Below are 19255 nucleotides of genomic sequence, written 5' to 3'. Positions count from 1 at the left end.
GTGAAGACAGAGATTCCCCGTAAATCCACTAGGACATTGACTGTGGGGTATGGTACACAAGCATATGTGAACTCAACTTTCCAGTTGGCTCAGAGTCTTCCAGTCTTTATTTTTCTTTTATATGTGACTCGAAATTTTGAATGTCACATTCCAAGTTTGGGTTGACTGCTCTAAAAGTCCTGTAAACTTGCCACACCGATTGGCTGTAACTACAATTGGTGTTTTCATTCTAGGGCTTGGAGCGCCGTTCCTCAAGCTCCCTTCCCATGTGTGAGAAAAACCTCTTTTCACATTTCTCCCACTTTCTACTACTTCTCAAGACAAATTGTTAGTCTCTAAGGACACGTGTCGTCCGCCGCAAAGTATCCAATTCAAACATTGCATCCTTGTCCCCTTTGTCAAGTTCTGCATTTTGTCTGATGGGTTTTTTCTTCTTCTTCTTTACTTCTTTTCCTTCTGGAGCTGGAAACCAGGCAGTGAGAGGGTGACAGGTTTTCAAAGGTCATTTTTGAATAAACAATTGTCTGTGTGTGGTTTTTGCACAGTGGTGTGTTTTGTGTATTTGAGTGAAGGGGGTGGCATGAAGGATGGAGTTCTCTCGCTGGCCAGACCTGTCAGAAAGTTCTTTACCACTCAGTTCCAGGCTTTTCCATTAAAATCCCCTGAATCGATGATAAACTGTGGCAGAAGAAATGTAGGTCTCTTCTGCACCTTAAACTCTCTGGAAAGGAAGGCCATTTTATAGGGGGAAAACACACACACACACACACACACCAACAAAAAACACCTACTCCGCCTCTCTTTTTATTAGGAAATGATTTTCAATGTAGTTTATGTGAGGGATCATTAATGCTAATATCCTTTTTCCTAAAGGAAGAAGTAAAGTAAATAAGATAAAGAGAAGAATAGCCAGTAATTTTGATTGGATTCCGGGGAATGTTATCAGCATCTTAATTGTCAAGAATTTTTGGTTGTGTGTGTGGCTGATTCGTTAAACTCATGACAGTGAGTCTGACTGCCCTGACTTGTCAGTACCATCAGCAGAGGTTGGTGGATAAGATAGTGAAAGCCCTGCTCATTCTCTTTGCACACCCTTGCAGGATTTGAGAAGCGAGCAAAGTTTGACTACTTCAAGGACCCACCCTCTAAGAAGTTTCTGTATTTAACAGAGCCCGGGGCATGCTCTGTGGGAGAGAGCCATTGTTTGATACCTTATTTCTTTCCTTTTCCTGTCTTTTTGTGCTCATATCAGTTTTCTCATGATTTAAAACAAATGCACAGAAACCAAAAAGTTGGTGCGGAGCAATTTTGGGCTTTCATTTTTCAGCATGTTCAGTAATTGTTGAAATAACCCTGAGTTCTTCCCAAAAAAGCCCTTCCACGTACTCTCAGAGCCACAGGACCAGTCTGTGATGGCTTGTTGGTTGCTTTGCTCTGCAGATCATGTAGTCAAGACTGCCTTGCTGCAGACACTAGATTTTTGTTTAAAAACCTATTTCTTGTTGAGTTTTTTTTTCTCTCTCCCCCCCTTCTCCCTCTCTCTCTCTCTCTCTCTCTCTCTCTCTCTCAGTAATTGCAGGCTGCAGAGTGAAAAGCATTAGAACTGTTTATAAAACAGCTCATAAAGTTTTAAATAATAGGGGTTTGTGTGTTTATGTAAACAAAATGCTGTGTGTGGCTGGGGTAAACAGTACACAATCTTTCTTCTTTCACACCCCCACGCCCCCATGCCACCCTCCAGAACTGAAGGCACTGAAGTGAGCCCTGGAGACCCTTTCCTCCTGCTACCACAATATTCACACTTCATTCATCATGTGTATTTATCTGACGTCAGTTTATTGTTACAGATCAAAATACAGATCCTCAGGTGTGTGGGGACAGAAGAGCTGATGAAGGGGCTGCCATCTAATTAATTTTAGGGCAACCTAAATTCCCATACAGACATTCCCTCATGACATCCTAGAGACAGATTTTTTTTTTTAATGGTCCTTTGCCATCTTTCAGAAATCCAAGAGAAAAGCTTGCAGCAGGTTAGTGTTCCAAAGTGAAAGGGCATTTTCCAACCCTTTCAGACTCTCTCCTCTTGTGCAGATTGGCAAAGATTTTGCAGTGCTCCCTCTGGATTTTATTTATTTCTTAATGTGAGAGGGTAGCCTCTAACCCTCAGCATCAGAGCCAATCAATCACTTTGCTTTGCAGGTTTATATCTGCAGCAGCAAAGCACAACCTCTGTGCTGGTGGCGCTGCACTGGGTCTCGATAATAGGGAGGCTGGTGCTGACAGTCAAAGGAAGGCTCTGTCCCCTCAGGCGCCAGCGCACTGAGGACACGGACTGGACAGAGAGACCAGCCTTGCTCAGAGGAAGCGCCTCTTACCCTGGTGATTGATGGAGGACAGTTAGGAGGTTTTCAGAGGCTGGGAAAAATTGCCCTCCTTCCTATGAAGTCTTTGTCAGCAGAAAGAACTCTCCTGGGTAGTGAGTGACATAATGCAGATGACAAATGACAGCTTTGAGTTTCATTCTACTCGATAAGTACTCAATATCTTATGCAGGTGAGTTAACGCTCCCCCGACAGGCCCCCTTGCGCCAGACGCTCCCCAGATGTGCTCTGCAGATACACTGTGGTTTCACAGTCACTGCCGGCTCTTCCTGATCCGTCATGAGTTTTTGGGGGGGGGGGGGGGTGTTTAAAGTACAATTAGGGTGTGAATGGGGATGATACTCAGCGCCGTTTTATGGAGCTGACTATGGAATGAGGATTTTTTTGAGTCATTTGTTAGCGGTTCTGAATGTTCTTTACTTCCAGTTTCTTCATTTTGGAGAGCAGATGAAAAAAATATACATGCATTAATATTATGTATACTACACATGTATATATAATATATATTATTTTGTGCTGTTTTAAGAGACTTCAGACCAAAAACCTGTATCAAAATCTTTGACCGATGTTTTCTTTGTATTTTTTTTCTCCCCCTTCCAGGTTCCCATCTACAGATGTGCTGAACACCTCTGAGTAGAGAAATTGATTCTTCAACCAGGACACCTAATTCAAGGTATTAGCTCTTGTCAGAAAGCTTTTGCATTCGAGCCCTGTGTTGGAAGTGATAGTTTGGCAATGAACGGAAACAGGAAAAGTTGGAATGAGAATAAAGGACAAAAGTGAATTTGCAAAATAATCAAGTGCTTAAAAAACGACCCAGCGCCTGTGAGTGTTTGCCGCTTCTGACTCATATGCAGCCTGTTCTCCGCCAGCGAGTGTGCCAGGTCTCACTTAGCTGAAGCCATTTTTCTGCAACTGTGTTTGGGGTTTGGATTTCATTTCAGTCTCTACCTCTCGCTTTTTCTCTAACTGCTCAGACCTGCAGAAACCAGGAGGCTGAGACATTTTGTCGGTTTTGCGACATGGGACCAAACATAATGAAGTATTCTTGCTGGGCTCTGGTTGTGGCTGTCCTGGGTACGGAACTGCTGGGGAGCCTCTGTGCGACTGTCAGATCCCCGAGGTTCAGAGGACGGATACCGCAGGAACGAAAAAACATCCGACCCAACATTATTCTTGTGCTCACTGATGACCAAGATGTGGAGCTGGGTGAGATGCCCGATTTTTCGCTTCTTAGTCTCTTTTGCTCAAGTGATTTGCTGACCCTTCTCATGATCAGTAACTGTCAGTGAACATTTGGGGGTTTGGCACTTAATTATACCACCTTAAGCAACAACCTAGTTTATAAAATGGACTTGTGTTGAGTATAAAGCATTTGGTTTGTGTTTCAACATTACTTTTCTGTCTTAAGCTTTTAAAACAGTGTGGGGAGGGGTTTAGGGGAACAGGAGAAAGGAGGAAGGGAGTAAGCCCAGAGTAAATATTATAAAAGTCAAGGATCTGATGGTGGACCTTGGAAATCCTTGGTCAAAAAAATTTTTTTAATATGTGGGCAAAGTTGTTTCAAAGAGTATAAGATTATGACTGGAATTATATGCAATATATATGAACACAGATAGTTGCAAAGAAAGTTACAATGGTTTATTAGTATTAGAGTGAATGATTTATTCATAGCTTATAATAATTATTAGGTAATTGAAATTTGCAGTATTATACATACTTCTGGTAATAATTCACTACTACTGTCTTAGTTGTGATGCCTTACTGGAGACTTAGCTCATCTGAGTCAACTCCAGAGCACTTAGAGAGCCTGCCAAAATCTGATAGTTGCAGTTTAGCTTCTAACTGATTGGGTTTCTCTTCATCTCACCTTTCGATTGGGCCAGCCCCATGGTCTTGCCTGTAAGCCTGGGGTCAAGTTCTTCTAGGTTACCCTAGGACAGATAAAATAAAAACTTGCCCTGACACTTGTCACCACATCTCATTTCCATTCCTGGACTCAAATTCCTCACTGTCAGGCATCACTCAGCTAGGCTTATCTATCCATCACACTAACTTGGCTGTCCCTGGTATCTTTTAGATCCGGTGCTAGCAGAGCACCAGCCTTCTTTACAGAGCTCCTCTGGCTTAGGGTTCTTGAGGATAAAACCCTCTGTGCTGGAACTTGACCTACATGGAAGAGAACTTTGGTTTCCTACTTGAAACCAAACAGTGAAATTCCAACAAAGTTAACTCCTTGGGTTCAGTGGGAAGCAAAAGCACTAGAAGCCAGCAGGGGTAATGATTGTTGAGGTTGAGCCACAGAGTCTGTTCTTTCTCACTTCACTTTTTAAGTGAGAATATAGATTTTTTCAGGCAGTATGCCAAAATGAAACGTCTTGCAGGTATGACTTTAGTATGTATGTGGCTGGTGGTTTCAGGTTTTAATCACTTACAGAGCAAGTAAAATGATGTGAACATGTTTGAATTCGCCTTCCTTAACATCTCTCATATTCATCCTTTTTGCTAAAGCCAAGATCTACAGACCTTCCCCCACCAGATTTTTCCTCTCTTCTCTGCTACAAGCAAATGAGCTCTGGGCCATCTGGCTCCCACCTATTTCTGTGAGGCTACTTTCCTTCCCCCTACTTTTGTTCTGTGCTTTGGGGAAACAACTTACACTTCCCTGAAGGTATCTGGTTGTTTCAGCTGCCTCACCTGTACTTCATGCCTTTGCACATCTGGTCCCCACTCTCTTCTTCTCCTTTCTCAACGGTCTTCATGACCCAGTTCCAATGCCGTGCCCTCAGGGGTCTTCCTTCACCAAAGCCATTCTCCCCTCCAGCAGGGTTGAGGGAACTGTCCTTTGCACCAGCTTGGACATGCCTCCAGTGTGGCCCTCAATCCCCCATGTGATTCTGTAATTGTCTTTTCCACCTGTCGGAGAGCAACTAGAGGCCAGGGATGTGTTTTGTTTATATTGCATTTCTGATGCTGAGACTGCTGGAAATATAGTAAGTGCTAAATAAGCTTGAAGGAGACCCACAAGAGTCAGAAAAAGTTAAGGCAGTTCCCAGAAATGAATACAGGTATCTGTCATGATCTGTTGAGTATACAGTCCTTGTCTTTAAAATAAATTAAGGAATTAGTCAATAAATTTATTTTCACAGAATTCAGAATTTCACCCTTATCCTATAGTTAATGCATTCATTCAGTAATTATTTACTGAAAAATTACTAAGTACTGGCCCCTATTGGAGCTACATGGATATAATGGTAAAGGGTTACAGACCAGGTTCAAGTTTCTTACATATTTACCTTTATCTCCTTCCTTGATTTTTCTAGCCTGATACCACACTAAGCAATTGACTACTTTATCTTCACAGTAACTCAATAATGAAGCTTAGAGAAGTTATGTAGGCTGTGGTCAGCTAGTAAATGGTGAAACTAGGATCTGTGTTAGGTCTGGATCTTCACAGCTACCCATTTAGCCAAGATCCCTCCCATCAATCAGTCCACCAAGAAATATTTTTTGAAATCTTCCTAAAGACAACCTGTAAATGCTTAGCAGTGTTCTAGGTTCTGAGAGAGATGACAGATGGACGTGTTGGGTCTTATTACCTTGTTGGCAAAATAAGTTGGTGTTGAACCACATTGAACTGTGGATAACCTCCTTTTGTAGCAGAAAAGTTATGCTCTTGGTAGCGGGTACTGCTTGATGAAGATTTTTGCCTAGTCTTTTTTAATGTTCTCAATTTTTAATGAGCCTTACTGCTATAGACTGTAGGTGGGTGTTTTTTGTGTTGTTGTTGTAGTTGTTTTACTATCTTAATCATTTTTACATGTATAGTTCAGGACATTCACATTGTTGCATAACCAATCTTTAAACTTCTTTCATCTTAAAAAATTAAAATTCTCTTCCTCAACAGCCATCCTAATGGGTGTGAGGTAGTATCTCAGTGTGGTTCTGATATGATGGGTTTTGTTTTATTTACTTACATGTAATTATGTTCAAGTGCTTGAATAAATCTTCGCCTAAGCAAAACTTTCTGCACCTGTAATACTCCAGGCAGTTTTGGCTACTGTGCCTCCAGAAACGTATAACAGACTTAGAAAGCCTTGAAAAACAATTAGGAAAATAGCAATAGATTACTTTTCCTTTTGGGAAAATATAAAACAATTCTACCTCTTTGTCTGGAAAGACAAAGTCTGAGAAGGGTTTTAATCGAAGTTTATGAAATTATGCTGGAGAGGAAAGCTCTTATTCAGGAAGAAGAATGAGGGCTACTCCCTCAATTCTGTCTGAGGACAAATAAACTAGTGCTTTGTGAAGGGAGTAAGACATATGAGGAATCCATTAATAAAAGTGCTAGAACTTTGCATGTGGATAACACTCTATCTTTTTCCAAAGAACATTTGTCCTCATTATTGCATTTTATTGTCATCCCACTCAAGTTGGGTGGGTAGGACAAAGATCATTATTCCAGAAGAAAACTTAATTATGTGAAAAGATTAAATGAGGTCAGTAGTCTCCTGTTTCTGGATTTGTTTGTTTTTTCTACAACTTAAGAGGTTGTTCAGGTTGTGTAAATAGTTTAGGTTTTTAGACTAAACTAATCGGTGGAAGATTAACACTATTTGAAGCTAGGAAAAATTCATAGACATAATCAACATGAAGTTTGAGATGATGGCAGCTCTGGGGAAGGAGGGGTAACAAAGAACATTGACAGCATCCACATTTTATTTTAAAATTAAAAAAAAATTGTATCGAAGCAACTATGATGCGAAGCTTTGATAAAGCTAGGAGGTGTGTTGTTTATACTGATATATCCATACTCTTGGGATATTTTATGAATCAAAAACAAGAAAATCATAAATGCTTATGAGACTCCCCTAACTTTTGAGGACTAGAGTCAATGAGATTAGGGTCTAAATCTTTCCCAAATGCTTCCTTAGTACCATTCGGAGAAACAAACTATTGAATTGATTGGAACATTAATCTGACTCACTGTGGCATTCCTTATATTCCTAGGAGATAGGGCTGATGCTAACTAACATCTCAGTGATACTGACCCCACCAATGCTTCTCTTAGATCACAGTGGAATTGAGAAACCATGAATACATGGAAATACTTCATTTCTTTAAAGCAGAGGTCATAAATGGGATCTGTAGTGCAGAACTAGCACATAGATATGTTTTACTTGACCAGCATACTTTTTAAAATCAAGGCAATATGTTAAAAATCAGGTGAGTTTATGTTTTAAGAAAAATCCAGATTTCTACTGTTCTTAAATTTAGAGGAATGAGGGCTTACATTCCCATGAGGCAGCCACCTGTTAGATTTGAAAGGGAGTTGAAGCTGCCCCCAGGAAGTGGGGCATCTCCTCCCTAGACCATCACGTTCCCCACAACTCTCCATGGCTCCCAACATTTAGACCAAGGAGCAGTTGCTAGTTATCAACATGTCCATACTGTGGTTTCCCTTATAGTCAAGGAAGAGTTCTGTACACCCATATCTCTATCAAACATGAAAGGACAAAAACCCTGTGATTTTTCTTATAGCTGGCTGCCTTCACCTGCTTGCCTTCTCTGCCTAGCTCTGTAGACATTTAATTTCCATCCCCCAAAGAAACTAGTCTCCACTTTCAATAGCCTTTTGCTCTTTGGGGAAAAATATAATGAGTCCTAGAGACCTTGAAACATTCCAGATAGATTTATTATCTGCTTCTTGGTCCCTTCTCCCCCCAACTTGATTTTCCACCTCTGGTTTTAGCTGAAACATCTGGGTTTTTTTCTACCAATTACATAGTGGGGGTAGAAGAAGTTACACTATTTTATTATGTTATTTTTTTCTTTTGCTTTCAGAATCAAAATATTCAATAGACCAATAAAACCATTTTTAATATGAGAAATGTCATTGTTTAAGGTTCCATTCTGCATGAAGAAATAACAGTGATGTGTTCAGTACTGTCCATTTTTATATTTAAAGCATTAGCCTCTCCCCATCATAAAACAATGACACCAAGAAACAACCCTGTGCAATTAATGAGTTGTATTTGCTTGTTGTTGTCACTCATCAAACCATGTACCATTATAATCCACACAGGGATGTGTCTCTTTAGGAATCCAGGTGTATATGAATCCCACATGCCTGGGATTTCCTTAAGGGGTGGTGATGACAATAGTAGGTGAATTTCAGGTTTTATGAGTTTTCCTTGACATGATAAATAGGCTTGATGAAAAATTTAATGTTTGACAGTATAAAATATTGAATAATCAAATGCTAAGAAAGTTGAATTAGGAAAAATAAAGCTTTGCTGGAAAATTTAACATGTAAATAAAATAACTCAAGCTCTCTATGTGATTTTGGTTAAGTCATTCAGATTAGTGGGACACTTTCTCTCCAGCCTTTTCACGTAGGTGATTTAGGAATAAATGAGTCAGAGTGTATAGAATGACTTAAGTTCCCAGCTGTGGTTCTTTTCTTCCCTAATAACTAATCACTTAGTCCATCCAAAGTACTCTTCTTGGAGCCTGGATTTGTAACTCTACCAAACTTGCAAACCTGGTGGATCTTGCAGGATCCCCAAAGAGTGCCACTTCTCCTCTCCCAGTCACCATTGATCTAGCAGCATCCTGATCCATGGCCGAATGCTGTCACAGCCTTCCCGTCACTGCAGGGGCAATGGCAGATGTCCACAGTCCCAACCTGGAAGTCTGGCACTGGGACAACTTTTCTTGCCAGTCCTGAGACTCAGCTGTGGCCTGAACCTTCCCTGTCCTCAAGCCAGCCCAATTAGCAGTGCCTCTATGCCAGCTGCTGGACCTAACTTCAGTCCCTTCATTGAGTCCCTGCCAGGCTTCCACCTCACAAGACAACTTTAAACAATAATGAAGTCAAAATTCTTGCTTAAGGAGAGATGGCAGTTTGAATGGCGGTGGGGGTGAGGGGAGAAGTGCTATTTTTAACTGTTAAGCCAGCATTAACATTTTAAGTCTTAAAGAATTGAAAAAGTAGTTTGGCCTCTGTCTTAGTCCATTTGGGCTGCTAAAACAAAATACCTTTTATAGATTGGGTGTCTTGGTGGCTTATAAACAATATTTGTTTGTTTCTCACAGTCTAGAGGCCGGTAAGTCCAAGATCAAGGTACCAGCAGATTTGGTGTCTGATGATGACCCATTTGCTGTTCATAAATATCTGTTCACTGTGCCCTCACATGGCAGAAGGAGCAAGGAGCTCTCTGCAGTTTTGTTTTTTTTTTAAGGGCACTAATCTCATTCATGAGGGTTCCACCCTCATGACCTAATCATTTCCCAATGGCCTTACCTCCTGCTACTATAACTTGGGGCCTTAGGTTTTAAAATATGAATTTTCAGGAGCACATGCAGTCTATGATAACCTCTTTACTCTCATTCCAGCTTTTGGAATTGAGATGTAGATTACATAGAGAGAGATGGGAAAGGTAGGAGAAAACTAAATGTGGAGGTTGAGGTTAGCACACCTCATCGTACTGTCAACAAGGCAGGGGAACTGTTTTACAGATGAAAAACACAAATTTAAAAAGGGTAAATGACATGCTCAAGCCAATTTGTGGCAAAATCAGATGCTGTCCCACAAGTTCACATATAGGGCTCTTTCCCCTCTCTTCTTATCCTCCTAAGCTCTGCTGTGAGAATATTGTTATGAGGTTTCCATGTTAAGCTTCATATCATTCCTATGAAATAAGTGTTCTGATAAATAAGAACCAGCACAATTTGCCTTTTAGGCACCAAAGACCTGAAACCCAGAGAGGTGAGGAGCTTCAGCTTAAAACAAAGGTCATTGTTGCTCTTCTAACAATAGGATATTGTCCCATCTACTCCTCTCAACAGTCATAAATGCACAATTATGAATTTTATTAGAGAATAGTTTTTGGTAGCATTTCCCAATGAAATATCAATGGCTCAATCACATGGCAATAGATGCAGTGCAAGGCAGTGTTATTGGCCAGCATTAATCATTGCACAGCCATAAAAAAGAAGGTGCTTTGTGCTAGCTCAGCAGAGGGAAGAGGTATGATTCCTGCACTCCATCCTCTGCACCAAGCCAGGCAATCCACAGAGATCAGAAGCCGTGTTCAACACCAATGTGGCTGTCAGCTACTGAATGAAGACAGACTCATCTTCAGCCCACTCGCCCTACGCTCAGGCCTCAGCTACTGAGAGCCCTTCGGCCCTTAGGAGGGCAGGAGGCAGGCATTAGTGTCTGTTAGTATCTCCCCTAAGAGGCCAGGTGAAGCATAATATGGGACTACATGAAGGGAGGCATATCTTGACTGCAAGCAGACATCACTCCTGTTTCTCTGTCTTGAAAGCATCAATGTCACAGCCAGTGCTCAGCCTCCATAGAGCTGAGGAGACAGTCTCTGGAGCAGGCTGCCTGGATTTGTATGTGGGCTCTGCGCGGCCCTACACACATTATTTAAGCCCCTACACCTCAGTTTTAACATCCCTAATATGGGAATAATAAATAGTAGCACCACTACAAAGGGTTATTGTCTGGATTAAATGAGTTGCTGTATGGGGAGCACTTAGAGAACCTGAGAGTAAGGATAAAAATCAGTGTTTTCTTTTCCTGCCACAGCATCTCATAGCCTGGGAAAGGCTCTAAGCCACTTAGGTCTCTTAAAACAAGGCAGCCACTAAAGTCTCTTCCAGCTCTAGGCTTCTCTGATTCTAAGTCGAACCTAGAATACTTCTCCATGTATGGTCCACAGACAGGGAGCTTGTTTGAAGTGCAAATTCTTGGGTCCTTCCCTGGAATTACTAAATCAGTATCTTTGGGTGGGCCCAGAATTCTGTGATTTAACATGTTCTCCAGGTGATGTTTAAAAGTGAGGAAGAATCTTCTCTTTATTGAGAATCTTCAAGCCAGTTGCCCATTTTCAGGAACTCCAAATGATGGAACTGCAGTGGTCATGGTGACAGCAGGGACCAAATATCAATAACTTTGACATGGGTACTAGTTGGAAGCAGAGCATTGGCAGGGATTGTTAAGGACTCCAACACAATCATCTCAGTTAATTAAGAAAAGAGTGATACTTAGAACAAGGTGAGTCCTGGCTGGGACAATTCCAGAGATGTGAATTGGGCTAAGTTTTAGCCTGTTTTTATATTATTTGACCTTAGATCGGATTTCTACCTGCCGTCTCATATTTGCAGTCTAGATGAGTCTATAAACTGAAGTTTGTACCTTTGTGATTCAGGACCTTGAAAGATGGCTTCCAACTGCAATTTATTTATTTTTTATTTAAATTCAGCTAAGCCGATAAAGGAAACTCTGAGAGCTCATTCTTTGAAATAAGGAGACTATTAGGCAATGAAAATTCATCAACAAATGAGTTTTTCCAAAATTTAGATTATTACAGTAAGTAAGCACTGTGGATATCTGAAGAGGAGAGGGGACTAAGTGATAGACTTCAGCATGTACCTGTCACTCACTCCCAGGCCCATGTCTCTAATCTTATATTCATCTCCAGAAGGTTCTCTATAGGATCAACCAACACAAAAGGCAGTATTTCTAAAATGAACTTCTTTGATTTATAGGCCATATTTCATTTTAGTTATGTTTTGACCAACAGTGAACCAATTTTTTTTTTCAGTCTTTCTTCCAATGCTGAAAACTTTGCAGTATTAGTCAACTCATGATCTTCCTGTGCATTACAAAGTCTCCTGGATCTGCTTCTTAGAGTCATGCTATTTTAGTGACACAGTCCAGTTCAGCTTCTTATCATTTTGTGGCCTGATGGCTTCAATTACCTCTGGGCTGTACCCTTGATGGACCAGCCTATTCTTTCTCTGCACATCCCCCTGCAGCCACATGGCCACAGCAGCACCTCTCAAAGCCTTTTTTTTTCTTACCATGTTGTTTATGCCCTTGGCAAAGAACCTACTCTGCCTTTATTTTGTCTTTTCTATCCAATCCAAATATCTCTACCCAGCCTTCAAGCTCTTCGCTAACTCTGCTTCCCACAATTCAAGAGAATTCTTTATATTCTTTTCAATTGCAGGAAATCAATGTGATGTGCTCATCACTCCACTTCTTAGCCTCCTCTCCATTCTCCCAGCAATCCACTTCACCCATTGCACATTTTTCTCCCTCCCTCCATTTGTCCTCAACTCTTGTTTCAGGGCCTTATTAAACATTCAGTCCAGGTCCCCTCAATCCTCAGAGGTACTGCTACTGCTGTAGCCACACTCCTGTGTGTACTGCTTTGCAAATTCCCCAAGGATTTTTATATGTAGGTTCTTTTCTTGGTAGTTCACTACCAAAGCCCAGAGGCAGCAGACAATTTGCCATTTCCTTTGTTAATGCTACACTTGTGGACCAGCCCAGGGTACAAAGCTGGTAGTGCTCAGCATGAAATGGGTGCTCATATTATTCGCTGATTACAAAAAGATTGCAGGATCCCCTGAAGACACCAGTAAGAGGAGAAAAGGCAGTTAGGATCCTCCGAAGTGAAGCGCATTTTAGGGAGTTCTAATGAGACCCAATTAGAAACCCTCCTGTTTGCAGGTTTCATGTGCACAGTAAAAGCTAGTATATGAAAAAAAACAGGCAAACTGTGGCTTTTTGGACAGTGCACACTTCTCTCTGCTGTGAGTACTTGCCTGGTTCGCATTACGATTTCCTTCCTTGCTGGAAAACTACATAGACTTTCTCCCTTTCTTTGGAAGAAGTGGGACCTGTTGGAAATGTGAGGCTCCAGGATTCAAATGCAGTGGGCTTGGCGGTGGTGCTCTGTAGTGCATTTCTTGACAAGTCCTGAAAAGCCTATTGAATTCTGGCCTGTGCTTTTTTCTGCATTAGTTGGATGTGTTTCAGCTGCAGTGTTTGGCTGGATAGAGTAATCGAAATAGAATTTTTTTTCTTCCTCAGCAATCTTATGTTACAGTTTTATCTTTTACAGTGTAAATGAAATATTTTTCTACTATGCAAATACTTTTGAGTGCAATAGAATCACAGCTCTTTCACAAGCAAACAACCTGTCTCTTAAAATTACATGTAAACAGGTGAAAATATAAACTCATCCTCATAGCAAAACTGGCAGGCATTTGGTGAATTTGCTAGAGGATACCAAGTTACTGGAAGATCTTTTTTTTTTTTTTAATTAAATACAGGCATTTTGGAGAGACTGTTACTTAGCAGAAAAAATGTTTTCCTCTTTTATTTCACATGATTAAAACACTATATCTAGGTATCTCTGCAATGTCACTAGCTTTGTGCATGTGTGGTGGGCTGGGGGGTTTGATGCTCTGTGTAACAGGCTATTGTTCTCTGTAATCTTCAAAGGGCGGCTGGCCTTTGAATCTGCTCCATATCTATCTAGAATTCTAGCTTTAATTATCAGATTAGCCTGCATTTTTTTCCCCTTTGTGATTAAGGAGTGGGGAAGCTGAAATGTGTTTATTATTCTGCAAAATACTTGAGATGGTAGGATCCCAAATGTTTAATTTTGTTCTGGGAATGAGAGCTGGTCAAATTATAGACTGCTTCAAACCAAGGGAAGGAAATTAATAAACAGGAGAACAGAGTCACTGAGTGACAAGACACAAATGTTGTTCATGTGGCTCGCTCTGCTAAACCACAATGGAATTGTGCTTTTCAGGGTCCCTGCAAGTCATGAACAAAACGAGAAAGATTATGGAACATGGAGGGGCCACCTTCACCAATGCCTTTGTGACCACACCCATGTGCTGCCCCTCCCGGTCCTCCATGCTCACTGGGAAGTATGTGCACAACCACAACGTCTACACCAACAACGAGAACTGCTCCTCGCCCTCGTGGCAGGCGTTGCACGAGCCTCGGACTTTCGCTGTATATCTTAACAACACTGGCTATAGAACAGGTAAAGAGTGAACTCTCTGGCTCATGACCTTTTGATAACACATCTTAAACACAGGAAAATGCAGCGTGTAATGAAATGTATGAAGTTCTAATCAGTTCCTCGATGGAAGTATTTAGGCTGCTCTCGTCTGTATCCAGTACCCTCCCTATCCCTCACTTTTTCACTCTGAAGCATGTACCAAGGAGAGGTGCCTTAGAGAAAAGTCACAATGACTCTCAGTGGACATGTTATGAAAGTTGACCCATCGGAGCACCCAGCACTTGAGATTTTCCAGGAGAACCTACCACAGATAAGTTTTCACCCCATTTGCCTGCTTACCTCAACCTCCCAAACCTCAAGGGATCATGGTACGGCCTGAGGTTTGTCTTCAGATGTCGGTAAATTTCTGTTGATTGTTTCAGTAAGAAATTGTCAACTGCTTAGCCCCTCCCCCAGGGTCTGAGACATAGATGATCACAATTACTTACTGAGTTAATAAATCACTGAATGAATCAACCAATGATGTGTACCTTATTGATGCATTTATTTAGTCATTCATAATTTAGTAAGATTTGGAGTTCTTTTTAGCTTAAGTAGTGGCCATTTTGAGGTTTCAAATGTTCACCTCCATCTTCTAAGAAAGGAAGGCAATTGCTCTACCCCCTCTCATTGTTTAACCTCCATAAGGCAAGGGGAAGGTTTGGGTTAGTTGGTCTTCTGAAAATTGGGCACCTCTTTCAAGAGAGATCATGAATGTCATGGCAGTCTTTCAAAGAAAGAAACAAGGCTCCTTCTAGTAAGGTTGCTCCCCTAACCCCCCACCAAAGCCTTTTTATTCTCCCAGCATTTAGATGCTCTCAGCATGTCTTCATGAAAGGAAACAAGGATGTTTACAGTGCAGAATAGGTTTTTTAAGACCACCTGGATTTATTCATAAGAATTAATGATATTATCATTAAATCTTGTTGGAAATGATTTTATAGATTCTCTAGTCTGAAGATTTAAAAGTAAAGGATTTCAGATAAATGTATTCTGTTAAATCTCTTCAAATAATGGAATCAATCTTTCCCACTGATCCCAGGAAACATGTGGCCATTTGCTTCTTCACAGAGTGCCCCGTGGACACTTAATACTTGTCATTTATTAGTGAAAATATTCATTGTGAATATGATAGCATTGTCATTCACAGATATTTCAAGATAGCCACTCATAGATGGAGATTCTCCCATGAATCCCAATGGTGCTTGCTTATGCTTAGGAAAGAAACTAGGTTACTCAGAGTGCCTTTTCCTGAGTGTGTTTTCTCACATAAGTGACTTAAATTTATAGCACCTGTCATCTGAGAGCTCTAAAGCAATTTGCAAATCCATCAAACATCCCTGTAGGTTTATAGACAGCAAATGCACTTGGTTCTCTTTTATAACTGAGGTGATGATTTCAAACACTGTTATGACCTGCTCAGGAGCAAAATCGGTGATGGTCCCCTAATGCCTGGTTCCTGATTTTAACCACCCAGTTTTGTTTTGTTCCTGGAAAGCATTGTGTGAGATCAGCACCTTTCAACTCCTGGGCTCCCTATAATTTAATCCCTAGCAGTGGACAAGTAGCTTGGAGGGTTGGGACTGTTACCAGATTCAGAGCAATATGGCTGATCTCCGTGATAAGCAGAGATGCGAGGTGACTCAGAGCACCCTGCCAGGACTGAGAGTGCTCAACTAGTGTTTGCTAATTTGTTCCAGGGATAATCCAAGAGAGGGGGAAAAGAAGGTGTGATTAAGTTTTGGAGACATGGTATATAGTGATGTGGCTACAGTTGACAAGATTGTATTGTGTACTTGGAATTTGCTAAGAGGGTAGATCTTTGGTGTTCTCACCACGGCAGAGGACGGGGGAGAAAAAATGGTGAAGGTGAGGTGATGGATATATGGATTGGCTTGGTGATGGTAAATATTTCACAGTGTTTATGTATATTGGGCCATCTAGTTGTAGATCTTAAGTATATACAATTTTTGATTGTCAATTTTATTTCAGTAAAGCTGGAGTGGAAAGAAAGGGAGGGAAGAAAGAAAATAGCTGTCGTTTACCAGGCACTTTAGCTAAGTTTTCTCACCAAATTCTTTTTATTGTTTTTATTATATTTTATTGGTTATATTGTTACAATTATTCCAATTTTTTCCCCTTTGCTCCCTTCCACCCAGCACCCCCCTCCCCCAGCAATCCCCCACCAAATCCATGCCCATGGTTCGTACATACAAGCTCTCCCACTTCACCCTTTCATATATTCTTCTTATTCTTTTTTTAATAAATAAATGATTAATTAATTATTTTAACAATAAAAAATAACAATCCCTCCCTCTCAGATATTAAGACCCTTTATAATCTTATAAAGGACAATGGGCGAAGGTCTCAAGCTCCTCTAACTGCTTCAAGCTGGACATTCTCACCAAATTCTTATAGAAACCTTGAAAGAAAAGATTTGTCCATGATACCAGTGAAGAGACAATTACTCAAGAGAATTAATTGTCTAAGAACAAAGCTAGTCAGTGATAGAGTGAATCCAGCACATGTGATTCCCAAGTCTTTCCTCTTCCCATTTTCTTATTTCATTACCTGTGGACCTATCATGCCTCACTCCAAAGTGTCTTACAGAGACACATAAAGCACAGTAAGGACCCTGTCAAATGAAAATGAAAAGAAATAGTTAAAGTCAAGGTGAAGGCTGGTATACAACCTGCATACCATGGAGTTATAGAGAAGGGCTGAGAATTTAAAAATAAGCTTTCCTTTTGACAAAAGCAAAAATGGAATCACCATCTATTACAAAGTACGCTGGGTCACAAAGATATAAACAACTCAGTTGCTTCTAAGAAACATAATGTATTAAGGTACTTGTTTTGAATTATGTTATGCTGTATCCACCCTACAGTGGATTGCAAGAGCTTGGATAAAATTCAGACATCATTTAGTTCGATTCCCTTATTTTCAGACAAGCAAACTTAGACCCACAAGATTAAGGTGATTTGCTGAAGTGATACATCTGATGTTCTGATGGGAAGACCAGGCATCAGGGCTCTTTCCAGTGTGCTACCCTAACCTCATGCTTAGGTCTAGGATGAAATTGCACATCATAAGGCTTTGCCCGTGACAAGTGTCTGACCTTTTGTTCCTTCAGTTGTCTTATCCAGGGAGAGGAGGTTTGTTCTTGGAAACTAAGACAGATTGTGGAGCCAATCTTCTCCCCAGGGGTCTAGATACTTAGGTAATAGTGGAAATTCTAGTGAGTCATCATACAAAATAAAAGGAATTTTCTAAAGGGTAACAAGGACTTACCCAAATACTTAGTGCAGAAAATACATTTGATGTGCTCATTAGTAAATCATAAAAATTATACATAGAAGACTAAAATGGCAGTGATAGAGATCTGTGATTTTAAATTTATCTTTGATGGGGACATATTGAAGTATCTGAGACAGTTAGGAAGTAAAGATGTGTTTGTAACAATAGTTATTGATCTAACCAGGGAGAGTGACACAATTGAAAATAGACAAATAAGCATATCAAGATGACAGGCATCATGGGAAATAAAGAGAATTAGTGAGTAGGTATTAAACCAGCATAATTATTTATGAGCCCCTAGGCTACTCAGAAGAGTATCAACATATATTTTATTGTTTTCTTAATAATGAATACATTATTTGGAACATTTAGCTGAGACCCTAAGAAAAATAATGAAGGGAACTAAACTATGTATTATACATAAATATCCATTGAGAGAAAAGCACAAAACAGCAATCAGATTTATGAAGAACAGCTCAGAGATGACAAATTACTAGGAGACTTATTTTGGGAAGAATCCAGAATACATGGACTTAAACGAATTGAATTGATCCAATAATATATTTACTGTTGTATGACATGATTTTTCTTTTTCAGAACAGAGGCATATTTTTGGACTGTCTATAGCCTAAATTTTTCTAAACTTACTCATGGAAAATATGAGTCCACAACAGCTTAAATGCTCGAGAAGGGGAAAATACAGTAACAGGTCTATTGCATTTTATGTTCTGACAAGTGAACTGGGAATGCCATCGGATTATCTATCACCATAAAGATTAACACCCTGCCTAACTTCATGCTCAGAATGTTTTTAGTTTAAATTTCTTGTGAGGGAATAGACATACCTGTAAAACCTGGCATAGTTTTAAAGTAAAGGTGATAATCCACATTTCAGAGGTAACATCGAGTGTTAGCAAAAACCCTGAACAAAAACTGAGGAGCCCTGGCGTCACATGCTAGGTCTACCTGCGATTTGTTTTGAGGACTTGTAGAGAGGCCAGTTTTCCACCAGATAAAATGCAGAGATTGGGCTAGAATGATTCCTGAGTTTTCTTTTCTGCCCAAAATTATACTGTAACTTTAGTATAATCACTGTAATTACCATATTGATTCATTTAAAATTTTAGTGTTCAAATTATAATCAGAACACATGATACATGAAATCTCATGTGAATTAACTTTTAGTCTTGCTAATTCATTTGTACATATCACTGGTGTCAGAGAGGCAATATTTAATAGAGAGCTACAATAAATCTTTTTGTAGAGAATTCTTTTGTAACAAAACAATTTAGACAAATTAGTCAATTTTCTAATTTCATGTCTTTTTATATTATAAAATTTATTTATGTTACTTACGGTAAGTATATTTATTCTCTAAGATGGGATCTCTTTAAATGTAGAGTTCACTTAAAGTAAGACAAGCTAGTATTCTTATATTTCTAAGTTATGGCATTATAGAATTTTGTGTTAAGTATGTAAACATAAGATATAGCATACCACACTATGCTATTTATTGAATGACAGCATGCTTAGAACTACTCTAAACACTGGGATATGAAGAGATATAAAATAAGAACCCTGTCTTTATTAGACTTACAATTGAGTTGGGGAAATCAAAATCGTGTATACAAGTTGACATAGAGGAAATCATAATTTTTAATTGGCTTAAAATTATGTATACTTTTAGTTATA

The 19255-nt window shown here is 39.9% G+C and overlaps 1 protein-coding gene across 3 annotated transcripts in view; it reads left to right on the top strand.

Annotated features, from left to right (window-relative positions):
- SULF1 (sulfatase 1) overlaps nucleotides 1-19255 on the top strand; it is a 153182-nt gene that overhangs the window by 79916 nt on the left and 54011 nt on the right. For all 3 annotated transcript variants that reach the window (XM_090283593.1, XM_090283594.1, XM_090283592.1), the window contains exons 2-4: nucleotides 2982-3054; nucleotides 3359-3590; nucleotides 14009-14248. In XM_090283593.1, coding sequence (XP_090139719.1) covers nucleotides 3404-3590; nucleotides 14009-14248 — 427 coding nt within the window. In that variant the 5' untranslated portion in view covers nucleotides 2982-3054; nucleotides 3359-3403. The remainder of the gene's footprint in view (nucleotides 1-2981; nucleotides 3055-3358; nucleotides 3591-14008; nucleotides 14249-19255) is intronic.

This window comes from Furipterus horrens, unplaced genomic scaffold (genome assembly GCF_987537825.1).
Source record: "Furipterus horrens unplaced genomic scaffold, mFurHor1.1.pri manual_scaffold_7, whole genome shotgun sequence".
Taxonomy (NCBI): domain Eukaryota; kingdom Metazoa; phylum Chordata; class Mammalia; order Chiroptera; family Furipteridae; genus Furipterus; species Furipterus horrens.
The sequence above is the reverse complement of the archived record's forward strand: the minus strand, read 5'-3'. Positions and strand labels throughout refer to the sequence as shown.